The 20,795-nt window shown below is 36.4% G+C and overlaps 2 protein-coding genes across 4 annotated transcripts in view; one reads left to right on the top strand and one right to left on the bottom strand.

The window, feature by feature from the left end:
* The window catches only part of LOC145673925 (uncharacterized), a 1,349,238-nt gene that overhangs the window by 901,665 nt on the left and 426,778 nt on the right, over positions 1 to 20,795 (top strand). The window lies entirely within an intron of this gene.
* LOC145674612 (uncharacterized) lies at positions 4,884 to 6,873 on the bottom strand. The gene is made up of 2 exons (XM_081744828.1): positions 6,119 to 6,873; positions 4,884 to 6,012 (listed from the first exon to the last, which is right to left on the bottom strand). Exons 1-2 carry the CDS (start codon positions 6,871 to 6,873, stop codon positions 4,884 to 4,886), a joined length of 1,884 nt encoding a protein of 627 aa, XP_081600954.1.

Raw genomic sequence — 20,795 nt, 5'->3', positions numbered from 1 at the left:
AGCATTATTAAGAACTTGGTTGCTTCATAAAGAACGAGTGATATTTTTTTAAAGCATACTTACACATTGATATGGTGTATGAAGTATTGAAGCTACAAAATAAGATAGATATAGGTAGATATAGGTATAATAATTATAGTAAGTTCGCAACACTTCCGTTAAGGAAGAAAGTCTTCGAGGGTAGTTGTTTGGTTAGATCCTTTTTCCTCTCCGTCTGTTTCTTTTTCCTACCTGAAAAAAAAATCTTTGTGAAAATCTTTTTTTCTCTCTCTCTCTCTCTCTCTCTCGTGGGTAGAAAATTGATCTTGTTCGTGCCTACCATTGCAGGGTTTCCGTACAGCTGAAGGAGGAATGTGGGTCACACGAGCAGGCATCGAGAGAATAATTGGGATAGCCATTAATTTTGCTAGACTAGAAGACGGTTGCACTTAGATTATGATAATAATACATTCAAGAGAGAACAAAGTGAATAACAATTGTTTGGAAAATCGTCAGGGACAATTGGCGGGTTAAGGACATGTCTATCTCTGGAGAAGATGATCCAAAATACTAACGCTTGCTCGTCTTTCGTTCAATTATGGAAAACTAAAATAGTTCCAAGTACTATAGATCACGAAACGCCGTATAGCTTACGTAGATTCAACACATTAGGCCGCAAGACCAACATTTCTAGTTTTTTAGACGCAGTGGCGAATATATAAGATGACCTTGAACCATCTACTTGGAAACTTCCCTCCAGTGCCCCTTGTGTCAGTAGTATTTACTAATATATTGAAAATCGTGGTGCAAGCCTCTAAATAATTTCCACTGTGAAACATTCAAATCATTTCTTTACTCAATGAGAAATAGAGATAATAACTAACGTATCCATTCTTGATTTGACTGCTAGAAAAAAAATCGTTTATTATTATGAGTCTGGACAAGTAAACGGTCCAAATGGATGAATCGAGTAGCGGGATAAGACATACTGCGTCTGATAGAGGATGTGAAAATATGTATATGTGCAAAGTTATAGCGGCTGACCACCATAAGAAATGAATGGGGAACGGGGTCAAAGTTGATGGGAGAAGGGCTTTGCTGTGTTAATAAAACAAATCAAATAAATTGTTGAATCATTAAAATAGTGAAAGATAGACAATGCATACGGTGGAAGTTTCACATATTGGTAAAGGAAAAATGACAGAGTAGATTACGAATCTCCGCCACCATCTTGAAATCCGCCATTTTGAAATATGTGATTTTTTTGAAATCGAAAGGTAGTCATGTTATATATCAATTAGGGCCAGCATGTTATTAAAAAGTCAATTATGAATTTTAGTGATCGTTATCTGTACTTCTTTGGAAGATTTAGGACCATCTTTATAGTTAGGTATATTTACAAAAATCTAGGAGACTGATACTTGTATTTGAAAGTCGAGATTATCACAAAAGCACATGCAAGTTAAACATATCTACAAGGCAAGACAACTAACAGTGAAATTTGATATCCAATAGTGAAATTTGATAATAATGTAATAATATACACTTTGGATATCAAATTTCATTGTTAGTTTTCTTGGCTTATAGATATGTTTAACTTACATTTTTTTTATTATAATCCAACTTTCAACATACGAGTATCAGTCTCCTAGATTTTTGTAATAACTATAAATATGACCCTAAATCTTCCAATAAGTACAGATAACGATCACTAAAGTTCATAATTGACTTTTTAAGGAACATACTGGCCCTAATTGATATATTACATGACTACCTTTCCATTTCAAAAAAAATATCAGATATTTCAAAATGGAGGATTTCAAGATGGCGGTGGAGGTTCATAATCTACTCTGGCCATTCTTCTTTTACCAATATGTGAAACTACCACCGTATGCGTTGTCTATCTTTCACTATTTTAACGATTCAACAATTTATTTGATTTATTTCAATACCACAGCATAGCCCTTCTCAAACCAACTTTGACTCCCTCTCCATACGTTTCTTATTGCCTTCAGCTGCTATAACTTTGCACATACGCATATTCTCACATCTTCTATCAGGTACACTATGCATCATCCCGCAACTCGATTCATTCATTTGGACCCTTTACTTATGGAGTGTAGTGACCGTTATAAAACTAAATATTCAAGAAAGAAAAATACTGACTATGTGTAATTATACTTCGTCACTTTACCTTTAATTCCTGGGATACCTCAATTAAGATGATGACTGAGTTATGAACCAAGGACCTCTCTAATTTAGGACGATGCACCAACCAAACTACAGCCGCTCGTCTTCTCAAACTGTGTTAGACACGAATAAGCCCTGGAATTATTAGCGGTAACCTTTAAAATGAAATCCTAGCTACGCTACTCTTGAACTTCTTAATTCAGTGGTTCTTCAGTTGTCTCACAAGTTGGGCTAACGCTGAACATTCCTTCCCCCTATGGGGAATCGCTACACTATCCTTCGTACACATGCGAACTCCGAGTAAGAGTTATATGAGTGTATGTGTAAGGGTGTAACTATTTTTCATTGTATGTACAGGATTCATTGGTATGATATTCATCTAAATACCAGTATGTTAACAAACGGAATTATGCTAAATCTAGTGAAGCTGTACACTAGTAGCACAAAATGATCGGCCCGACGTCCATAAATGGTCAGTTGAAGCTGGCCCCGACGATCGGGAAAAGGTCGTTATGTCCGCTTTTTCGACAACTTCCCGACGAACCAATTCTCGACGATTTCCCGATCATATTCGGACAATAACGACAATATCCTGACTGACTACCGACGACTTGTCGACCAAATATGAACAGCTCACCGACTATAAATGTGACTATTTATGAACAATCTCCCGAGCAATTTCCGACCAATTACTGACGACTTGCCGACCAAAAATGGAGAGTTCACCGACGATGGACGACTATTTTTGGACCATATCCCGATCAAATAGGAATAACCTGCCGACGGTAAGCGTGAGTGCTTACTAATATCAGCTGTGGATGCTGAAACGTACCTCCCGCAGGTATCCAGGGGTGTAGATTCCCTATATCCGCGGGAGTTGCGTTCTAAATCTACATCTGATAATAGTAAACGCTGTATTACATATACAGAGGACTAGATGTTATCACACAATACATATTTGATACTTACATGCAGTTTAACTACACCACCATTCAAAAGAAAGTTTGCCAAAAAAAAAAAAAACTTTAACAATATACTTGAATTAATATGTACACTCATGTCCAAATTATTGTCGCATGTCTATAAATATAAGAATATAATTTGATAACGAATTCGCCCGGTATTTCTTATAGTGTTACTAGGTGTGTATTCGGCAAAGACATGTATGTGGCAAATTTCATGTCAAAAGAGCAGTAAATAAAAACAATAAAACAAAACAAAAACTTTCTTGTCCATTTAGTAACATTTTGTTTTACTCATTCTAATTTTCGTATTTATAATTCTTTTCCTATGAAATTTACCATAAATATACATTTCCCGATTATACACATACTATCAATAATAAAAGTACCCTGCAAGATTACTATCAAGTTATATTCTTACAAGAAGACAGTTATAGATATGCGATAATCATTTTGGACAAGTGTACGTTTACATTACATTTAACATTAATCTTTCTCTAAATTTCGACGCCTGTGTTCCGGCTGCGTTCATGTGCGGATACGGAGCAATTATAATTTTCTAACGTCGTAATTATAGGATATAAGATGATTTTTATAAGGTCTTACAAACAATGAAAAAATACATTTGGAAAGAAATATACATGAACTTTTATTCTTGTTTCACATAAGAAATAATAATAAAAAAAATGGTTAAAAGAAATGAAACATACATTTATGTGCAGAAGCCACATTACTTTATCGTGATGTACATACTATATATTTCAGCAGATTTTTTGCTAAACAAAACGGTACAAGAAGTCATATAAAAATACAAATTGTAAATAAAAACTGAACGAAACGTGTCTGTTTAGTATGCATATTTCCTTTTTCGAAACAATTATTAAACATATTAGTAGAATCGCAGTTTCAGTTGAAGCTTGAGTTCTACGCGCAAGATATTCTACTGAACAGACTGATTATGTTCAATAATGTGTGTACAAGTAAATATCAGAAGCATACCTGTTACATCTATTTATAGAAGTTTACATAGCATAGATTAACTGAAGAATTGACAACGCATAAAACTAAACATTAGATGTTCTTAAAAATAAAAGAAAAAAATGAATGCTCCTTTACCGAAAATATCTCAATACCTAGCCTTCTATGAAAAAAAAAAAAAAAATTGCACAAAACTCAACTTGCTTTCAAGTCCTTCTTGCGCATTTAAATATGAGAGTTAATGAGAGCTCTTAACAAAACTAAAACTTCAAGTAAACTAGTTTGTAATTAAGTTACAAGAAGACTATTTTAATAATTACTAGACTATTGTTACGTAAAAACTAAAAACATCCTCGGAAATCAAGTAGAATTTAACGAACTTCTCGTTGTGCAGATTCTACCAAGGAACCTTTGATTTTTCATTTTTTGCGAATAATGCAAAATCAACGTTGAATATGAAAAATGTGAAAAGTAAGAGTTAGTCCTGACAAAAACCTCTATAACTACGCTGGAAAAATATGTAACAAAATAGATACACTTTGGATATCCTTGTCATCAAGGATACTCGAAATGTTCATTGTGTCAACAAATCTTCCTAGCACCCGTAATACCATATTTTACAGATTTTCCTCTGTACTGTAACTCGTACATTTCAAATTTTTCATTTGGAACGTTGATTTTTCATTTTTTGTAACATACCGTAAAATCATGTGTGTCCTGGAAGAATCTATGATGTGAGGTCTTCATACATGACATATACGCATTAGTTCCATGTTACAGAAAGGAATGGAAACATGCCGATTCATCTGAAAAGTCTGGAATAAGAAGGCACTTTTTATGTAAACATTCTGAAGACAAAGTAGTACCTGTCCTCTTTCTCTTTTCCACTCTGAAGATAGACAACTTACTATTACGTAAGGGTGAAAAGTACAAACCTGCTTTACTTGAGAATACATCGCATTTTAAGATATATATACTACCATACTTCCTTTCTTCTTCAATGGCGTTAATAGTGATAACTTCACCGCTTTTTGTTATGAAACAATTATCTGGCATGTTTATACTCATAAGGCAACCTTCGTTGTTACTCATTTTCACTGATGTAATGACACCATCACTAGAAACAACCTGTCTTTTAACTTTACGAATACTAAGAGTAACACACATTTCCCCAACTCGTTTTGCTACCTGTTCCAAAGAATTATTTGCATCACGAACCATAGTTTTAATTGTTTTCATGTAATTTTCAAAAGGAAATGCAGAATAGCTATCTAAAGGTCCAAAATTCTCAACATCTTGAACTACATGCAATAAACTATGGAAATTATATATTAAAAGTTCTGGAGTATAATATTCTGGGATGTACCTAACAAAAGTGTCCAGGAGTTCATGTGCATAATTTCTCCATTTTTCCAGTCTGCTACTATTGCTAGCTAAAAGGTACATAGCAACATGAAAAATTACGAAATGATCAAACAAATGCTTTGGCAACAAATCTTTCAAAACTATAGGTCCAAAGTACAAAACAACTGCTCGGAACTGAGTAGCTTTCCAAAATTTAAACATTTTTATAGATTGTGGTTTTCTTGAAAACTCTTTCGAAACATGCATTGCTACTGAAAGAAGTCTAGCAGAAATATTTTCTATGTCCAGAGACTTCAATTTACATTTTTTAGGACCCTTTTCTACCCATACATATATAAGCCTTTTGACAACACCAAGACATACTAAATGCATCCATTCAAGTGGAACTTGTGAAACTAAACCTATATTTAATTCACAAAGAATACTCAGAGTTCGCTGGCGATCCTCGTACTGGATGTTCTTGAAGCCTAAATCAGTTCTTAGAGCTGAAGTATTTTCATATTGCCAGGTCGTTCTTCCCAAATATGTACGTACCTTCCTTTTTGCATTTTTCGCAACCAAATAAAGAATTGTGAGAAACAGCACATTTTAAGAAAGCTCTAGCTGGAGCATCCGCAATAATGCAACATATTGAAAATCAATACAATTTACCTTCAACTACGATACAATTTTGTTCTAATTCAATACATTCATCAACAAACTGTTTTAAGAAGTCATTCGAACTATTTGGTTTTGTTTCCCCGAAGTAAAGTGCAATGATGAAAGGAGTCCTGTCAATAGTCTGATCTAAAATTCCTAATATAGGCCAAAAAGATTTCGTTGAACTTTTGTGTATTGGGAGGCCATATATATTCACTTTCAAAGTCAAAATGTCCCTTGTATTTTCAACTGAAAGCCTCTTTTCTACTATTGGATAAAGTTTTGATTTAATGCCTGACAATGACATTTTGATTATGTTTTCCTTGACACCAAAATAAACAAAAGATCCTTCCGAACATGATTTGATTTCGATTGTTCTTGGTGTTTGAAGAAGTGTCCTTGAATCTAGAGGCAGTCCGGGTATATGAGGTATCAAAATAGGGAGAAGATCTGTTGTAGCATTATTGGGAACGTTATGCTTTTTTGCCCATGATACTAAACTATTTGTTATAGAATGAGAGACTTCGTCTTCTGCACTGCTATTACTACTACTATTAATAATGGAAAAATTACTACAACTGGATGAACTGCTGTCACTCTGCAAGAAAATTTGATCACGAGTTTGGGAAACGGAACCTGATCTAATATTAACATTTTCACTTTCCCTTATGGTATTACAAACATTTGTACACAAGAGTTTGTCCTTTCTTAAATTCGATGACAATGTCATTAGCGGTTGTCGCAATAATACGACGTTCATGGCGCACCGACAGATCATCACTTCGTATTCTTTTATGGGCTTGCTTGTTTATCTCTATTTGCATATCCTCTCTTTCTGCGTGCAATTCTGCCATATTCCTGTGATCGTATTTATCTGTATATATATATATCTTCTAACAGATTTCGTAGAACGAAATTGAATGTTATAACTTGTATATTGACTTACAATTGTAACAACACATTGAAACAAGTTCTTAACACTGAAAAATTTGGTTACTTTTGGTACCATGTTATTTTTCTTACACAATAACAACGCGTTCCGTTTCAGGGTGTTGTGGCTCATCTCGACCGCGACCAGTTTTCTGTCTGCGCGCTTCACGTCCACCATCCCTGTCTTTAACGTGGCGAAACCAGTTCTGTATTACGGAATGCATTTCACATTCAGAAGCATTCAATGCGTATGAGCTTCTCCTAACTGCACCTGAAAACAATTACAAAGAAATTAGTGTTGCGATTTTGTTAACATATCCTAAAATATATTACATGTAAAATACAATGTGAAGAATTTGATACACTCTTGAGTAAATCTGTGGAGCACTGACTTTTAAATTTCATCGGCATACTACAATCAGGAATTAAGTTCTATGCTGATGGATTTTTTTTTTCTAGCTCCTATCTACTACCTCACATACTTTTCGGGAGACTGGGACAAATGCATCTGATTCACTGGACTAACCTCGTTGAAACGTTTACGCCGTCTAGTCTGGGAGGGTTATTTATGTAACTATAGGTGTCCATTCACGGGTGGGCTTTGGTCTAGTTATTCTTAAATAACCCTACCTTATTATAGGAAATTTTTGACTAATATAAAGTAACGTGTTCTTACGTGACGTTATCAATCACCGGTAGTTATTTTTGTTTTGACTCAAGATTAATTTAACAGGATTCAATTCATTTTTAATTACCGAGATTGGATTGGCCGGGTTAGTAAGAAGGTGACAAAAACGCCCTATTAATACGGTAAGATTGGGACATATGCTTGGTGCTGCTGAAGAAAACCCTGGAAAATCTCAGCGAAGATAACCTTATCCTCTTGATGCTTATTTCTGTCTTGCAAGTATGTCGAACTTATGTAAAATGATGTTGCGAAAGACGTCAGTTGCATTGATAGCAGCGATAGGTATATTGAATTTTTAATTTTTAAAAGGCTTTAAGTAGCTTTGACTCACACCGATGAAACCCACGCACACGGTGGTTCTTCAACACAAAACCTACATGGCACGGGCCGGGATCAAACCACCACCATGCACCAGAGGCGAGCGCTCTACCAATGAGCCAACGCGGCTCCAGTAAATGTACTAGTAAGAATGCTACCATAAAAACAATTACAGCCTCTAGAGTACAGACGGTAAAGGTAACATATTTGTCATAAACATATTTAGGAATAAGCACAAGGGATAAAAGATGAATACATGATATTCATCCTGATACGTAACATTCCAACATCAAGTAAAACGTATAGAGAAAAAACTTCTAAAATGCAGTAATGACATTAATTTACCCTAAAATAGTCGCTAACGTTGTAAGAAAATTACTTTATTATCCTATTCCACCTAAACAACAGTAAAACGAAAAAATGTATGTTCAGCAATTTACAGTTCCAGTAAAATCATAAAAATCTGATGACGCTAAGTAAAAACAACCAGTCAATCAAACCACCTAAATTATGCAAACTAATTCAATTGGATCCAGTCATAACATACAATCAACTGGATCCAGTCATAACAGTAACTACTCGCATGCATAGTTTACTGACAGAAATCGTAGCATCCACACCCGCGACAGATGCTTTTGTTGCAGGCATGCATGCGGAGTTCACTAGTAGAATTTGGAGAGCGATCGCTCCTCAACGGTTGGAGGGCGGGACTATCTTGGGACCTGACATTCAAAATATTCTTTTCTTTTCTTTCGTTACAGTATGCAAAAAACACATTATTGCAATTGCTAATGATACCTATTAATTTACAGTCCAAACATTAAAACTGAATGGATTTCCTTCTACCTAGCCATGGGGGATATACGGAACCAAAAATGCACCTTGACAGGAAAGGAACAGGGACTGTCCAAAGAATCTGAAACAACAGCGAGATTTAACAGTCAAGAGTTTGAATATATTTTAAGGTCCTTCTGCAACTTTGATTCAGACTGGATGGATGGGTGGTGATTGATGGAATGGAAGATGAAGGGAAGGAAACGGGAGAACTCATAGAAACCCCACGCACATAGTGTTGTCCACAAACCCACATGGCATGAGCTGGACCAATCCGGGGTCTCCACGCACCAGAGGTGGGCGATTTGAAGTATGTATCCTACAGCTTTAAAAGTGTTAAAATTTCATGATCCTTATAGTGGAGCCCTCATTTGAAACTCGCTACACACAGACAAGCCACCGGTGAGGACTTCCTTACAGAGTATTAGAAGCCTACAATTGAAAGCAACCTGAATACTCACCTAGTAGAATATCCATCAATTTCAGGTGCCTGAGAGGTTTCTTGTTGTGCTTGCCTGTCCAGTTAAATTGAAGTGCCAAATTATTGCAGAATAGTTTTTCCAATATTCTTCGTACGATGTGTTGTACCTTTCTTCCTCCTACAAGGCTCAGTTGTATAAAAACACGTAGACATTTAGAGCGAAGTTTGACGTAGATCACATGCAGAAGCATATCATTTGAAATATATACATGAAAAACCCAAGTAAAATTGCGTTATATTCGCTGCCAGGAACAATTCAAATCGTACATATTAATTGTCTATGTACAAGGACACAATCAAGAGTGAAGGCACACCCAATTTCGAACAAAGATGCCCTCGGATGACATGAAGATAAATATGTTCGTTCTCTTGACCTTCAGCAGGTAATGCAGGTACAGGATGCTTAAATTCTGTTTAATGCTTTGCAAAATGCAACTTCATAACTATTTTCACACACTTAACTGACTGCATAACCTACTTACGCATTTAATGCATGCACTTAATGTGTATTCCAATGCGCTGCTCGAAAGTTTCCTCAAGGACATACCTACTTTTCCGAAGAACCAACTACCACTTACATGTCACATACAAAAACTTCTCAACGGTAAAACATCATCAGTGAATTTCTGAGAAAAATTTACATGAAATTGGTATGTCTCCAGGACATATTGCATTTTGGAGAAATAAAGTGGAATCCAATATGAGAGACGTTATGCCTAATATGCTTTACAGATACTACTTGAGCTCATGCAGGGTGTCTACTAAAATTCCAAAATGAAGTATCGTGACCTTTTCTTTACCAAACCATAACATTTCGTAACATTCTCAAGAGCGTATTTGGGTGCAAATTAGGCCGAATTTTCATACATGCGATAGAAGCGCGTTTTTCTTGATATTTGAGAGTGTCTAAAGCCGATACATTTTTGGTGGTGAGTTTGGACATTTTATAGAACAAAACTTTTAAGTCTGTACTTATATTTGTACAGATAAAAAAATCGTGACCCAAGAGCTAACTTTCGCGACTGTCGTAACCGTTTTGGGATTTCGTGACCGATAGACACCCTGTCATGTATATAGTTTGGTCGCATTCATGGCCTCGCTTGTTTTAAAGAAATTAAATGGGTGGGTCCGAGCTTTCCAGTAATTGTGTAGATGAAAATGCTGTAGAGCAAAGCTATACATAGTATTGTAGCGCCATTCTGAACTTTTCAATATACTTTAGTATGTACTATTTCGAACTTAATTTATTTAAGGTCTCTCAGCAACTTTGGTTTAAACCGATGAATGTTGATGGGATGATTGGTGAAATGAAACGAGAGAACCCGAGAAAACCCACGCGCACGGTGTCTGTCCATCAAAGTCAACACGACACGAGCTAGAACCGGCGGTCAAGCTGCGAGCCGGGGCTTGACGCGCAGAAGTGAGTGGCCATACATTAATTAGTACCACAGATATTTTCTTCCCAATTATTAGATACATGTTTTGAGGTATTCAAGGTGTAAATGACAACTTTTCCTCCAACATGAGCGTGTTCCATATCTTCGAAAGCTCGCAAGATTTCATGTACAATAAACTTAATTTCAGCTTAATATAGACCAACAAAGAGCACTATTAACCCCTTAACTGTTTATGGCGTATATACTCCATAACGGATGCTACTTTACACTGTGTAGTTTTCATGCGAAAGTCGCTTCCACACCGCGTAGTTTTTTGCAGTCGCTTAGTTCACAAAGAAATGGCTCTGGTGTTTATCCTGAGATCTATCGTTCTTCTTCTTGCTATACTACTACTACAACTACTGCTATTACTACTACTGCTGCTGCTATTACTACTAATAATAATGATGGTAGTATTATTAGTAATAGTATTAGTAGTTGTTATAATAGTAAAGTGGAGTAAAGTTTACGACTGTGCTTGCTGCGGTCATGTAATGTTGTTACTAGTACTACTACTAATAGCTCAACTGAGAAGTTTACAAAGAAAGAATGAGGACTACGTAAAACTAATTGTATTTACAATTATGTGATGTTTTCTGTATTAAAAAAAATTGCAAACTTACAAGAATCTGCTCATTGTCCGGTGAAGATAGTAACCACTCTTGCACTGTATTAATGTCCTCCACAGTTTTACAAGGTAGTTTTATGTATTCAGGGAAAGATCTAGTAGCCTCTGGTTTGGGAGCAAAATTTTCTATAATAGTTTTCTGCTGCTCGCTCAGTTCTTCCAGCTTTCTTTTAATTTTTGCAAGGTGGCGGGAAATCACTGCCAAAGAGTTTTCGTCCAACTCGAAATGTCTTTCATTTGAGCTATGATCAACAGCTAATGAACTTCCTTCACCTAAAATCAAAATGGGATAAAAATAATGGTCGGAATGCAATTGGAAAATACAGACTAACTTATAAGATGAGACCACAGTTGGGAATATTGTTGTCGAATCAGTCTTCCAGTAGTGGAACTTCAGTATTAGTGTTTTATTAAAGCCCTGGCGCGCACTGCAAAGACAAAATAGCGAATATCTTCCGAAACTTAGGCACACATATTACCACTTTTTACACGAGATATTCTCTCGACCACTGTTCGAAGTGGAAAAAGCAGAGGCGGTACGTTCTATTTCGATTTTGACTCGACATACCGGCTATCTAAATGTTGAAATACAGTGAGGGTACGTTGCCTAAAAGATTGATGCCCGGTTGTACCAACCGAGGATTAATCCGTGGATATGAATTAAACTAAGGTTAATCATCGAAGTGAGGATAATGTGTTGCACCAACACTGATCTGAAGATTATATCGCCAAATTGTCGAATTAAGATTAGCCATCGAAAACGGGACTTTAATCCTTGATAACGTCGTGATCAGCTGTGAGTAGAGTGAATATGCTTGCAAAAGATTTGGATATTTTACATGAATCTGAAGTGTTCGAACAGATAGAATATGCCATCCGACCTAGAAGAATAATGAGACAGTGAAAATCCTTTTGAGTACTTCAACGATGATGCCTTTGTAAACGTTTTCTCCTGTCGAAGTACTCTGTTTTGTTGCAGGATTGCTTGCAGAAGATTATATCAATAATTTGGCTGTTTATGTGGTTATGTGGATATAAATGGTGTTACTGTGCTTATTTTAATTGTTCCTAAAGCAAGAAAGTGATATTTGTATCAATAAATATCTGTCATTACTACAATGGACCGATTAAAGTAGCATACTTGCACTAATTCATTATATTCATTGACTTATTTATTATAGTTTGTGAATTGAAGAAGTGTAGTTTTTAGTGGCTACCTAGTAGAATTGGACATAGTAGGTTAAATTTATCTCAAATTTAAGGCAATTATATTTATATGATTCGACCTTGCTGTAAGACACTCTCTTGGGGTCAATCATATTTTATGGTATACACTGCAACATTCGTTCATTTAACAGGTCTATTGGCATTTTAAATCTTAACAATTTTGGTTTATTTGGGTTGAATATGCCCTTGAATATTAAATACTGCAGAAATAAGTGTGAAAAGAAAAGTAATAAACCGAAGCAGAAAATTGGAACATTAACTTTGTATGTCATAAACTAGAATTGCTCCCATCCTTACATTAAATCTGCTAGCATGTTCTGCAAATTTTACAATAAAAACTATTGATTGCTGCCATCGTGCTTGTGCCAATAATCGTGCTCCTATACTTAATGTGTATATATTTTTAAAAAATCTAAGCAAATTTTCATTAGAATATCCGGTGCGCATTTACTGCACGGATCCATAGATTTGTAAAATTTACAGAACAAATTTGTAATAATATTCTAACAGACTAATGTGTTACTAATCGAAATATGTTTTCTTCTCCCCTGAAGATATCCCAAGTACATAGCTACGTAAAAATATATTAATGAAAGTCGAACCTCTTATTCGCGGACTTGGCAAGGTTCTAGATTACTGGTCCCCCTTCCCATTGATCAGTAATAGACAGAAATCAACGTGCCGTGCGGGGCTCTAACCCGCCTTCACTCGCCAACGTTCGCTCGGCAGTACTGTGTAAATTAAATGACAACCTTTGGTACAGAAAGAAATCAACCCAGCTACTAACCTACATGGGAGACCAGTAATCTAGAACCTTCCCCGTGGACTTTCCTATAAGGTAGCTATTAATCATAGTATATGGAAGTAAAGTATCTGAAGACAATGTGCTAATTCATGCTGCGCAACGACAAATGTCTGAGCTTAAGAGGTTCACATAATTGTGAAATTTACGTTAGTAATGTGTTATGTTAATTTAATCATTTGTGCTGTATCGCCGGACTACACGAAAATCGAAACAAAAAAATACATTTCGTTAGATTAGATTAGATAACATTATATTAGGTTAGTGTTAAATTTAGAGTTACCCCTCCGTTTTTTTTAAATAAAAATTAGGAAAATTTACAGGAGAAATGCGGTAAGAAATGATGATTTGGAGTTTTTATGCGTTGCTTAGGTATGTAACTTTGGCAGTAAAGTTATGTTTAATACGAGGAAAGATATGCGGAAGTGGGTACTATTTGCAAGACGCGGAAGGTTCGATGATTCAGCAGCGTGCCCACTTTATGTCAAGAACAGAACCCTTCTAACCCGCTCTTACTCCTACTCCTACTGCTTATACTATGGATCCGGATAGTAAAACTGCACGTTTTGATGTTTTTACTGTCTTTTGTAGGTATGAAACTGGAGGAGCAACTCGAAACTTAAGCCTTAGGTTAGGTTAGGTAGGGAAGAGTTACAAGTCAATTATCTTGAAAACAGATACGTATAAACTTTTAAAGCTTGGAATAAAAAATCAATATATTCGTATAAATATGGAGTCCGGATATAGGTATAGCATAAAAACTAGAGTGCAAAAAACATAAGACAATACAATAGAATACAACTTGTGGTAGGTGGCCACTATAAAGCACGAATGTACCTAGCCAGTCGGGGTAGGGCGAAGCTAGTGGACCCACACGATAGTGCAGAAGTGTATCCGAAAGGAGCGGGCGCGGAGCGGCGTGTACGCGCGCAAGCGAGGGTAGTGAAAACATGTGAATTTTGGTAATGATACGAGTTTCAATAGCACTTGTCATGGATTCATACTAATAACTATCTGCACTGTTTGCAGAAATGCATTGTCGTAGTGGCCACCTAGCAGGTTAGGTTGGTTAACTTAAATTTAGTTAGGATATAATTCGATAAAACTCAAATATGAGTGTGTGAACTTTGAAACATACGCGCCATTTCCACACTGCCTTATCTGCCACTAAATCATAGCAAGTGTACCTATCCGCCAAATAGTCCCTTCCGCCTACATGTGCAATGCCGCTTACATCGAAAACAACCAATAACAGACACTTCCTTAACTTCAACTTTTCCCATCACATGACTTTCAATAATTCTTCATCAGAAATCAAAATAAAATAACCAATTTACCCGGTAAATTTCCTAAAACTGGTCCGACGATAGGCCTACAGCACTTAACCCTTAATTTGGCACACAAATATACAAGCAATAAGCCAATCGGGATATTACCTATAACGTTTTTAGTAACGAACAAATACATTATTCAACATATAAGGTAATTTGATGCCACATATAGTGTTTGCACTATCCTCGTTTATATCTATACCCCCCTTCGCTAACGCACACCCTCGCTACCGATCCGGTCGCTCGTCTGCGCTCCTACCGTAACTTGCTTAGATAGCATTCATGCTTTTAGTGACCATCTAGCAAGAGTTGGTTAGTGTCTTTTGCGCAATAATTCTTATTGTATACATACACTGAAGTTCCCCTAAAATGAATCTGTACAAGGGAATGCAAGTCCTCACCCAAGAATGATTATTTAAGATACAAAAAATCGATTTACTGAAAAAGAAGTATATATCTACAAGAAATTTGTGCTGGATCCATACCTAAATCTGCACCGCATCGCCAATTGGTAACATTATGCAAACCCGACAGTCAACTACTAAAATAAAGTTTACTTTATAAAGATTACCATACTTACGTACACCAGTGCTACTTTCTGGAATGAAGTATAACCAACTGGCGACGCAAATGTAAACTTAAACCTTATTATTATTATTATTTTTTTTAGCGGAACTGGCGAGGCGATGTAGATGTAAATCTATATCAAAATTTGGATTTTAAAAAGGTGGTCCGAACAGAGTCGTGGGGGGCGAGACGGGGACATATAACCTCATTTTTAATGTCCCCATTATTCCCCTACTCATACTCATATAACTGTTAAATACACTGTGATTCTGAGACACGGCAATATGATGAGTTAACCTAACCTAACCTTTGCTACTCTGCCCTACACTTCAAAATAATGGCCTAAATATTGATTGTAAGGTAACCTAACTTACTCTACCCTAAATTTGGAGCGCTTACCTCTGGTGCGTGGGGTCTCTTGTTCGATTCCAGGCCAATTAAATTTGTTTTGGACAAGATCGTGTCCGTGGGTTTTCTCAGGGTACTCCTGTTTCCTCCAACATTCTAATTCCAACAATGTTTCTATCATTCACTTGTCATCCTTAGCCTAAATAGCATAAACGTGGGACGTTAAACTTAAAGATTTCATTTCATTTTTCTGTCCTACATTTTAAAATAGTGGTTAAACATTGAGCTAACGTAACCTAACCTACTCTACCCTACCCTACATTTGAAAAAAATGGCAAAGCATTGAGCTAACGTAATCTAACTTACCCTACAATACTCTACCCTACGTTACCGTATTTTACCCTAATATTCTCTACTTCTCACTATCCTATCCTATACTTCAGTGCAAATACCGAACGTTTAGCCGGATAAAGGAGTTTGATCTGCTAGAACAAAGCTATTCTTCTATTTTTTTTTTTTTCAATTTAACATTTGGACTCTAGATATCTATATTTGATTTGGTTTGGAGTTCAGCATCCCTTTCAGCAGCGACGCTATATAAGATGCGGTCCTACAGCTTAATGTAATATCCGAACTACATGAACTCTCGCCGGCTGATCTTCCACGCCATTCCGCTTATTTAAAATAACGCTCATATATATATATATATATATATATATATATATATATATATATATATATATATATATATATATATTATGTATATATCTTGGAATATCAGAAACAGTTTCTTTTTAGTATTTGATATGACTTTCTTTATTATTATTATTATTATTATTTGTTAAAGGATATGTTTGTCCAAAAGCATTAAAACATATTTGCCTTCCCGAGCAGTCAACTTCACCCGCTTTCTTCCCATATCTAGTACAAAAGTTATCACACGCTACGCGAATCAGTTTTCAGTTGTTACTGCAGTGTTTTAGCCAATCAAATGCATGATATCGCATGACGTCATGTCATAAACGTCATACTTTTATACAGCTTACGGTTTCTCGTGGAAAATTTTATCCTTTCTCACAAACTGTTGGTGCAATGATGTAAGATTCTTATCCAAAGATAAAAATAATCAATGGATTATCTTATCCGATCTTAATCTTCGGTTCTTGCAACCGGGAATGAATGACTAAAAACCAGTCAAGAATTTCTTTGTAGTTACGGGAGGGAGGGACATGGGGAGACTTTGATCCCCTACCAACAACTTTCTGAAAAAATAAAAATATTCGATTATTTTGCATTATAGAGAATAACAGATTTCAAATACTTTTTTGAAGAATGAATTTCCTGAATCTTTCAGATTTTTCCCGAGTGTTCACAAACAATTCTCCGTCCTCTTATTTACTTTGTTCTATATTGTACCTATTACAAGCACACGCTAAAGTTTCAAGAGTTTCTCTGTTTCAATGAGAATGGCATTTAATTTTTAACAGCCTTCTAATCACACCACTCTAATAGCCATCCATCCTTCTGACTTTATTAAAAGATACACAGATACAGTTTACACAAAACAGTAATGAATGATTAAACAAATAGAACTTATCCTATAGAGCTCATGGCTTATCACATATTTCTATAATCTGCATTAAATTATTGTTTAAAACTTTACTGTTTCCACATATACATCGCTAAGATGTAAAATCAAATCTGTGAGTTTTATGTCCCACGGTTATGCCGGTTAGGCTAAAGGAGACGGTGATGATGAGTAATGAATCAAATGGTGGAATGAAGAAAGAGGGAGGAAACGGGAGAACCCCGAGAAAACCCACGCACACGGTGTTTGTCCACCACAAAGTTCACTTGGCGGGGGCTGGGATCGAACTCGGGACGCCAAGCACCAGAGGTGAACGCTCTACCACTGAGCCACCGCGGCCCCTTCACTAAGATGTAATGAAAACCTAATATGTTGTTTGCATATAAGGTCTCCAACACACTTTCCTTAACATCACGTTTCTCATATAAATTTGACTTTACTTGGTGTAGATAAACTAATCCGAACCCAAAATCGTATTGATTCTGTTGGACACAGTAAGGATCCTATGGCGATATAAAAATAGTCTTGTACATATTCAACCATAGGCCTACCTGCTTCCTTTCTCGTTCGAGATACAAAGACCATAAATGAAGATTTCCTAGTGATCACAATTTAAAATTTTGTTGGTTTCGCTATTGAATCCAGGAAGTCACTCCTGTAAAGGATTACGCAACTGGAGTCACACCAAGTCATTATTATTATTTAAAATTGTTATAAAGAATGACGAAAATTACCTTGGAGTTAGTCGAGCAGAAGGTTCTATCAAATTTTGACTCATCTCTTACATTTTCGGGTTAGATTAGAGCTTTGTATTTCTTTTAACAGAACATGCACTAAATAAGCTCCGTAACTACTTGCAGATTGAATTCAGGAGGGCTCAGTAAATATAGTGTGACATATGGCATAAAAACTAATGCATAAAATATGAACCAACTTGTACTAGGTGGCGATTAGAAAGCACGAATGCTATCTAACCGAATTAGGGCAGGAGTGCAGCAATGGGAACCAGAGGTAACGAGGAGGTGCGTCCGTAAAGAGCAGGCGCGTCAGCGATGGGAAGTATACGCATAAACGAGGATAATGGAAGAAGACACACATACAATACTTTCACCATTACTCAAAATTCGGGTTCACTCGAGCAAACGGTTCTACTGAAAACAAAATTTACAAGTAAAATACGGTGTAAAAAACTTTTCATAAAAGTAGAACATTGTGAATATGAGTAATGTCTGTTATTGGATATCATATTGAAATACATTTTGAATGGCAGTCAACTTATTCTAAGTGTAACTATTTACTGGAGAGGAAGAATACAAAAATGCAAAGGTGGAAATAAACGGCGGGGACATTCTGTTCGTGTTAGCATTGGACGTTTACGATGGAACTAATGCTCATACAATTTTATTACAAAGAATTGAGTGATAAAGCGCGTTATGTCAGAAAGTTTTTGCAGTGTCATGGTATGTTGAAACGTAAAATCTACTGTGCAAAGTGTGGAAAAAAAGTAAAAATTAAGAACAGATGAATTTCTCCTCGCAGCGGGCCATTTGTACCCGGGAAAGCAATGATGCCATTCTGAAGATAGGAATTATTACAATTATTTAAGTTCTTTTGAAGCTAAAAATTATTGCGGATATTTTATGCATTTTTCCACTGTTCTCGCTAGTGCGTATGCTCTCTACCGCTGACGCGCCTGCTCCCTATAGACGCACCCCCTCGCTCCGCTCGGGTCCCCCTGCTGCGCTCCTGACTGACTCGGTTAGATAGCATTCGTGCTTTTTAGTGGCCACCTAGCACAATTTGGTTCATGGTTTATGCACTAGCTCCTCATTTAAAAGAAACCTTAAAATGCACTAATTGTGTGAAAATATGATTGAACCGTCTGCTCGAGTAATGCCCAAAATTCAATTCAAAGACTGTCCATTAATAGTAATTACTAATATTCAGACTCTCACCCTTCACGAAAAAAGTTTCACATAGTATATTTGGGTAAACTTTACATGACACGCTCCAGCTGTGCATCGATAAGTAGAGACCTTTTAAAAAGTATAGTAGAGTAGGGTAGGGTAGAGTAAGATAGAAATAAGTAGTGTAGGCAGGGGTGCCCACAAGGGGGGGCTATGACGCAAACTGCGTCATTGAAATATTTGGGGGGGGGGTAAAATCTATATTAATATGTTCGAGAGGGTGTATAAATTAATCGAAAAGATTTTTTTTTTCATGGAAGAACACCTACGGATATGCAATTGAGGGGGGGTGCGTCATCGACATGAGGGGGGGTGGGCACCACTGGTGTAGGGGTTAGGAACGGGTTAGCTTAAGGTTAGGTAAGTCTTGATCCATTTTCATAAAATTATTCGAGTGAGCATTATACCTGCTGGAGCGGGCGTTGTAAAGTTAACCCATATATTTTAGCTATAAAGTTTCTATTTGGTAGAACCGTCTGCTCGAGTGAACCCATTATCTTCCGTTACTTGTGTTGATAGGGGCATTCTTTTATGTGTGACCCTCGGTTTTACAATTATCAAAAAGGATTATGCCTGAAAATGTCGTTAATTTATACATATATGCAGGCCTGCTGTTGGGTCTGCGTTCTCTGCGATATCAGTTAATCGTCCCAAAAAGGATGTTTTTTTCCCGACAATTTCGAACATAGGGCCTAGGTGCTACATTGTCCTAAAAAAGACCGGACGATAAATGGACGATGCCGACCATAAAAGTACATCGGCCCGATGGTCTGTGCTACTAGGGTATGTGTAAACGGTATTAGATACTCTAATGCAGTGGTCGCCAAATTTATGAAGCTTCTGAGCTACCGTTTCTAAATCCTACTGTGAGCTACCAACCAAAAGAACTACCAACTTTAAAAAAGAAATCTTACATTTGTTTGTTGCCTATAAACTTACGTTTCTAGTAAATATGAAACCAAAGTGTCCAAGTTAACAAATGTCTAATATACACATACGAAATACACAACGTGGACAATCCCACGCGTATACAATCAGCTGTGAAATGAGGCTGACAATGGTAGTTGCGCGGAAGAAACAAACAATTGTTGTCGTCAGTGCTCCCTGTCGTTAGCTTCAGCGCAGTAGAGGAATCAAAGTTAGTCAACCGAAGCGTTAAGAGTCTTCATCCCGGCGAAATTAAAATACCGCTAATTTTACATTAATTATGTGATATGTTCAAATAGATAGAAGATAATCGAAATGTGGAACAAGAGCGCCCTAGACAATATTATTTTACATGAGAAACCGTTATCACGACTCACATATCTGCTTTCGATTTCGAGCCATTTTGAAAATCGGCATTTATTTTCGCGTTTCTAAGCAGCTGAAAACATAAAGCCACTAGGTGACTTATGATAACGGTATCTCACGCAAAATAATATTGTCTAGGGCGCTCTTGTTCCATATTTCAATTATCTTTTATCTATTTGAAGATATCACATAATTACTGTAAAATTAGCGGTATTTTAATTTCGCCGAGATGAAGACTCTTAAT

This window comes from Thermobia domestica, chromosome 17 (assembly GCF_964235325.1).
Source record: "Thermobia domestica chromosome 17, izTheDome1.hap1.1, whole genome shotgun sequence".
Classification (NCBI taxonomy): domain Eukaryota; kingdom Metazoa; phylum Arthropoda; class Insecta; order Zygentoma; family Lepismatidae; genus Thermobia; species Thermobia domestica.
Note: the sequence above shows the minus strand (reverse complement) of the source record. Positions and strands in the feature narration are given on the sequence as shown.